This window comes from Cynoglossus semilaevis, chromosome 8 (genome assembly GCF_000523025.1).
Source record: "Cynoglossus semilaevis isolate Cse_v1.0 chromosome 8, Cse_v1.0, whole genome shotgun sequence".
Classification (NCBI taxonomy): domain Eukaryota; kingdom Metazoa; phylum Chordata; class Actinopteri; order Pleuronectiformes; family Cynoglossidae; genus Cynoglossus; species Cynoglossus semilaevis.
Genome location: NC_024314.1, coordinates 17,201,704 through 17,207,905, shown reverse-complemented (window position 1 = coordinate 17,207,905; position 6,202 = coordinate 17,201,704). Strand labels below are relative to the sequence as shown.

Genomic DNA, 6,202 nt, shown 5'->3' with positions numbered 1-6,202 from the left:
ATGGATGGAACGAATGGATGGATGATGGGTTTTCTAATGTGTCCTCCGTCCATTTCCTTGCAGCATTCTCAGCATAACCCCTTAATGTTTCCTTATGTACACAGGCATCCCTACCAATGTTCCAGTAACAGGTCTGTGAGAGGTCAATTAACAGTAATGAGGTAATAATGTGGTAAACTCCAACAGCTAATTAGATTTGGTTTAGCCTGCGGAAAGCAAGAACGACACAAGGAAAAGTAAAACAAGGCAAGAGGTTCAAGGAAGGAGAGAAACCACACGAAAGAGAAGATCCACAAAATAGGAATTGACTGAGATATAACAGAGAATAAAACAAAACTGAACAAGGCAGCAGGAAGCAGAACGAGGAGGAAGCAGAATTTAATGTGTAATGAAGAAAAGAACAAGAAAACACAGTAGGGGATGAAGTGAACATGGATGAAGAGGGCGAGTCAAGCGCTGGACCAGGAACCTTCGATCCTGTCACTGACCGTGATGTCATGTTTAAGGTGGTTCTCTAACCTGGAACTGTTTCTCCAAACTCCCTGTCCGTACAGGAAGTGCTCTTGGCTGACAGTGATGTAGTGTGTGGGCAGCTGGTCTGATTGGTTCTTGCTGACAGTTACCACGGGGTAGCCCATTTGCAGAGTCCACCTGTCCATCATCTCGCCGATGTTGATGTCGCGCCCGTCCGAGCGCATGGCCTGGAGAGAAATGAAGTAAATCAATCGATGATGGATCGCATGGTTATCAACGAAGCCGATGTCTCATCAATAACAAACTGATTACCGTTCGGTTTGTACCGAGGGCAGGCTAATGACGCTAATGAACAACGACTGCCTCTCAGTTTGATTACCTGAAATTTGATTGGATAATTTAACAAAGAAGACGCAAATAATTAAACGGACTCTCGTTTAATCAGTCTTTAACAATCGTCTACCTCTGGCTTTTTAATTATTAAATTCTGTTAATTAAATACTTACCCACAGAGACGGGGAACGGAGCTGCGGCAGATGTTTGTATTCACACCAAAGATCTACACACTGATATGAATAGATGTTTGATGCCTGCATGTTGATACTGATAGTTACACGATCACTAGTTTTAACAGATGTTGATAACAGCAACATGGAACAATTAATTATTATTGTTAATAATTACTAAAGCTTATATCTGTGTTTCTTAACCTTGGGGTCATGACCCTATCTATCCATCCATCCATCCGTTCATCCGTCCATCCATCCATCCATCCGTTCATCCATCCATCCATCCACCCATCCATCCATCCTAAAACTATACAATGTATAACATTTGAATATCTTGGTACGAATTTGGTACGAACACTGCAGATTTGTGACGATTATTCTGCTAAATGTTTGATGTTTTATAACAGAAACTGGCGGTGGCGGTGATTGTTACCTGAGACAGTTTGCTCCACAGGTCGTCTCTGGCGGCGTTGCCGTACATGTGACTCAGCAGGTAATCCTGTGAACAACCACAACAACAACAACAAGACTGAGTTCTGGGATTCGGGTTCAGTATGAACCAACTTCACTCCTTCAGTTTCTCCTCCCAGAAATTTGTGTTTTACAAAAAACAAAACAAAACAAAACAAAAAACCCAGAGTTGTTAGCGCCAACGCCTGAGATTTGAAATCTTCCATTCAGAAGAGAACAGAAGCTCCTGTGTCTCCATGAGGCTTGATTACACAAAACACACACAGGCGGCGTATCAGTGTGTATCTGAAGAGAAATCAGAAAACAGAACGGATGTGAGCGTCACACAGGACAGACTGAGTCACTGACCTCAGATTCTATGACGTGTGGTCATTTTTTATACAATGACTCGGCAGAGACTCCTAGTGTCCGACAATAGAATGTGTATCAGGTCAAGGTGAGGACGAAAGGGAAGTTGACTATTTTGGATTTTCATCAAACTTTACACACATTTACATGTAGAAAGACACTGATGGGTCCCAACTTTTATACAGCTGCATGTGTCGTCTCTTCTTCTTTTCTGCCAATAAATCTCCTAATCTTACACACTGCACCTTTAAGAAAAAGAAGCAAAGTGTTGATTCCAACAACACAAAGCCTCAGTGACACGAGGAGCCAGCAGGCTTTTTCAGAGTCTAGCACCTGCGTGACTCTAAAGGGCTCTGGCCTGGATCCTCGCTCTCGACTGCGTGACTCATATTTTCCGAGCTAATGAACAAAATGAACAGCGAGGAGGAAGGAACGAATCCTGGGGAGAAGGTGAGTTCAAAAGGAGGCTTAGAGGCTGCCGTGGCACCGTCGCTGATGAAATGAGTGAGTAAATAAATAAATAAAGAAAAAGAAAAAGAAAGAAAGAAAGAAATGAAAAGCTGAGCGCGTTCGGTGATGGCGGTGTGTGTGTGTGTGTGTGTCGGTGGGTTTGATCTAAAGTATCAGGAGAAAAGGAAAAACAGAGAGGAAAAAAAAGAAAAAGAAAAAAGAGAGAAAGAACCTCATTACAGCTGCAAAGAGTTGGCTAAAAGCTTCATGATGCTGTCGAAAAAAAGGAAATAAAAGGAGGAGGATTCCGCCAGGAACAAAAAGGAAATAAAAGAGGGAGCGATAACGTGTGTGTGTGTTTGCGTGTGTGTGTTTGTGTTCGTACACATGTTTTCATTCTTGAAGCCCACTAACAGGCACTCACTCGTCACGGTGTGCAGGTTGATAAGGAAAAGAAGAAGAGTTATTGGAGGGAGATGATGTGCGATAACGCTAAAGGTTGAATGTGTGTGTGTGTGTGTGTATGTGTGTGTGTGTGTGTGTCCGACCTCCTCTAACGCTGACATGAGCAGAGATAAACACACACCAACACCGTGATCCTGAATGTAATCCAAACACAGTTTAAAGTGGGTTCACTGATAACAAACCCATGTCGTGTGTGTGTGTGTGTGTGTGTATGTGTGTGTGAAGCAATTTAGTGAAAACGCAGCTTCACACGACAACAACGTCGTGAATCTTGACCTTTGACACTGATTCCTCTACAGTTAGACACAGCATCAACCAAGGGTGCTACTAAAGTTTATCACGATGATTCTTTATCATGGGGTCAAATCTTGGGCCGCCAGTGCCACCTAGAGGTCCGCAAAAAACTTTGAAGTTTGCACCTTGCTCCGGTGCGGGACTGAATCGGTTATCAACCGAAGACATCAGAGATATGTTATCCACGAGAAACTCACAGTTAGAATGCAGCTATAGACCACATGGTGGCAGTAATGCGTCATTCAGTTCTTGTTCCCTACGCGAGCTGTAGTAAAAGTAAGGAGAATTTTGTGCGTACAATCCGAATTTCCAATCCGATCTTATGGGCTGTGGGAAAGTTCGCTTTAAAAATATGGGCCTCAAAGTCAAAAAGGTTGAGTTTATATAAACAAACATGGTCTGGTTTTAATGAATCACGTAGATTTCACATAAGGAGTTCCATAACCTTAGACCAGCGATGCTCAACCAGTGGGCCGTGGCACACTAGTGTGACGTCAGAGATCATTGGGTGTGCCGTGGAAAATTATTCAATTTCACTTAATTGGGCTGGAAACTATTATTTATTAATATTATTATTAATATTATTAATATATTATTAAAAGACGATAATCAGAACTGTTGAAGAAGATCTTTTTGAGTGCTTTTCTTCAATTCCTGCCAATATATCGGCGTTGTCTTCAACTAAACAGGAGTGCATTATTAGTAAATCTAAATTAGAATATTATTATATTTCATTACATATACTTCTAGTGTGAGATTTGAGTTTGGTGGTATGCCATGAGGTTTTTGCTGATGATGTATATGTGCCATGGCTCAAAAAAAGTTGGGAAACACTATCTTAGCCATGACGGCTGTCTGCCTTAGTCTCGACCTAACTTTAACACGCTAATGCTAATGCTAATCCTAACTTAAAATCGAAATCCTCGAAAGATCCTCTTTCCTAGAGTGGATCAGAAAACTGTCCCCTCAAGGATAGCTACACTGAAACCACAAATACACACACACACACCCACACAAAGGAACTGTTTGACTCCACCTGAAGTGTTAAATGAGCTGCTGAAAAGTAGAACATTGTGAAAGTGCAAACTGTGCAGCTGCAGTAAACGTCAGCGATGCCTTTAAGTGCAGATTTTCTCAACGTAATTACAGAAAGTACTTCTTTTTTGCGGTTTGTATCAAAGCTGTCGTTACGATGATGAACGAGATGGTGAATTCGAGACTCACTTCCGTCATCTTCGTTATGAGTTTTTAGATTCAAATGTGATCATGTTGAATAAACATTTAAGGCTGATGTCAGAAATCAAACCAGTTCACGCTGAATAATCGTTACAAGAAAGAGAAATCACAGTCTTTGTGGCACAGCGCGGGCTTGAAACCGATGTTCTCACTGTGTTTTGGGTGTTGTAGTGTGTGTGTGGACCTGCGACACACACACACAGACACCACACGTGCACTGCTGGATCAGCAGCCTTTTTATATAGAATCAGGTTGTCGGTGTGTTCCAGGTCACTACGAGTTTCTGCTGTAAAAATCGGGACACAAGTATGTGTTTGTTTGTGGATCATGGAAGCTGTGCTTAACCCATTTTATGTGCAGTCACTTCACTTTTAAGCAGCCATCGAACTGAACTGTTTTCCCTCTAATTTCACAGAGTACCAGGCTCTGGCTGGTCTTAGAGAATAAGCTCAACTTCATTGTTTGAAACCATGAATCCAAACTCCACATCTAAACTTCAAAAGACGCACAGTCTGAGACGGAAGGACGTGAGTTGATTTTCGCCGAAAGTGAGAACTGAACATACGTACAGTCACCTACGCTAGAGCTTTAACTTCCTTATAATGTAAAAATATATGTTTCTGTAACTGATTATTATGTATTCAAGTCAGAAATATTGTGCATTGATGCATAGTTAGAAAAAACACGGGCCATACAAAATGAGCCGTATTATAAGAAAAAACACGGGCCATACAAAATGAGTTGACGGGCCGAATTTGGTCCACGGGCCTTTAGTTTGACACGTGTGGTCTATGTTTATGGACGTATTTGTCCACCTAGCTCGTCAACTAGTTTTTGTGCGAACTAGTTGGCGAGTCTTTAATGCTGTTCATTGAAATGATGGAACAAGACATTCTTAAAAAATATATGGGAGACGACGACTTAACCACGAAACACTGTACGTTGAGGACGCTGTGAACGGAGGACCTCCTGTATGTCACGGTGTATTACACTTCCGTTAAATAAATAAAAACCTCAATTTTTATAATTGTGTTCATATGAATCGGAAATAATCAATGACCATAAGAATGATAAAAATGTTAGTGTTTTTAAGCTAATTGCTAACTTCCTGTAACTTCCTATTTTAAAAAAAAAACGTTTATTTTTCATACTTATATTAGCTGAGCTGTTTTTTTGATTTTTTCAGTCTATAGATTGAACCAGAGATGCAGACTTACATGAAGTCCTTCCTGAAACAGCGGTTGTCCCATTACATTTGCCAGCATCCGGATCAGTGCTGCCCCCTGAGGACCGAACAAAGACAAGGTTAAAACACAGCGGCAACATCTGAGCTGTCATCACAACAAAAAAAAACAAAAAACAAAGGACACAGGTGCTGCTGGTCTACAGAGACACATTATTTGGTAAATGTGCTCTTTAGAAATGACTCAAATACAATATGACCACAGGAGGCAGCAGTGGACCAGCAGCTCCCTGTGGTATCGCTATGCTTCGAAACGAATGATTTTCTCTACAGACTTACTTTTTTGTAGGCTATCCAATCAAAGACCCGGTTGATGTCTGTCGCTTGTTCCACTTCCTGGGAGATAGGGTGAGAAGAGCTGAGGCCATCCAACAGCATCACCTCATGGAGAACATCAGTCAGGAAGCGTGTTGCTTCTCCTGAAAAAAAAAAAAAAAAAAATAAAATATATCAAAATATCATCAAAGAATGGTGAGTTACGCCTTTTTTACGTCGTTCTTTTAAAAAAGTCTTAGGACTCGAGATTGACGGAAACTGAAGGACTTAAATATTGGAACTTGACTTTGATGCAACTCAACCTTTCAACCACCAGGTGTACGAAAGAGACAGAACTGCACATTTATCACTAAAAAAGCCCTAACGATATGAGGAAAAAGTTGTAAATGTATGAGAATAAAGTCAGAAATATAAGGTAATACATTTAAAACATAAC

At 41.0% G+C, this 6,202-nt stretch overlaps 1 protein-coding gene across 1 annotated transcript in view; it reads right to left on the bottom strand.

Annotated features, from left to right (window-relative positions):
• Window positions 1-6,202, bottom strand: part of LOC103382523 (thyrotropin-releasing hormone-degrading ectoenzyme) — a 108,877-nt gene that overhangs the window by 28,336 nt on the left and 74,339 nt on the right. The window contains exons 8-11 of the mRNA XM_025058171.1: window positions 5,770-5,903; window positions 5,465-5,530; window positions 1,417-1,482; window positions 520-701 (exon numbers count right to left, since the gene is read on the bottom strand). Coding sequence (XP_024913939.1) covers window positions 520-701; window positions 1,417-1,482; window positions 5,465-5,530; window positions 5,770-5,903 — 448 coding nt within the window. The remainder of the gene's footprint in view (window positions 1-519; window positions 702-1,416; window positions 1,483-5,464; window positions 5,531-5,769; window positions 5,904-6,202) is intronic.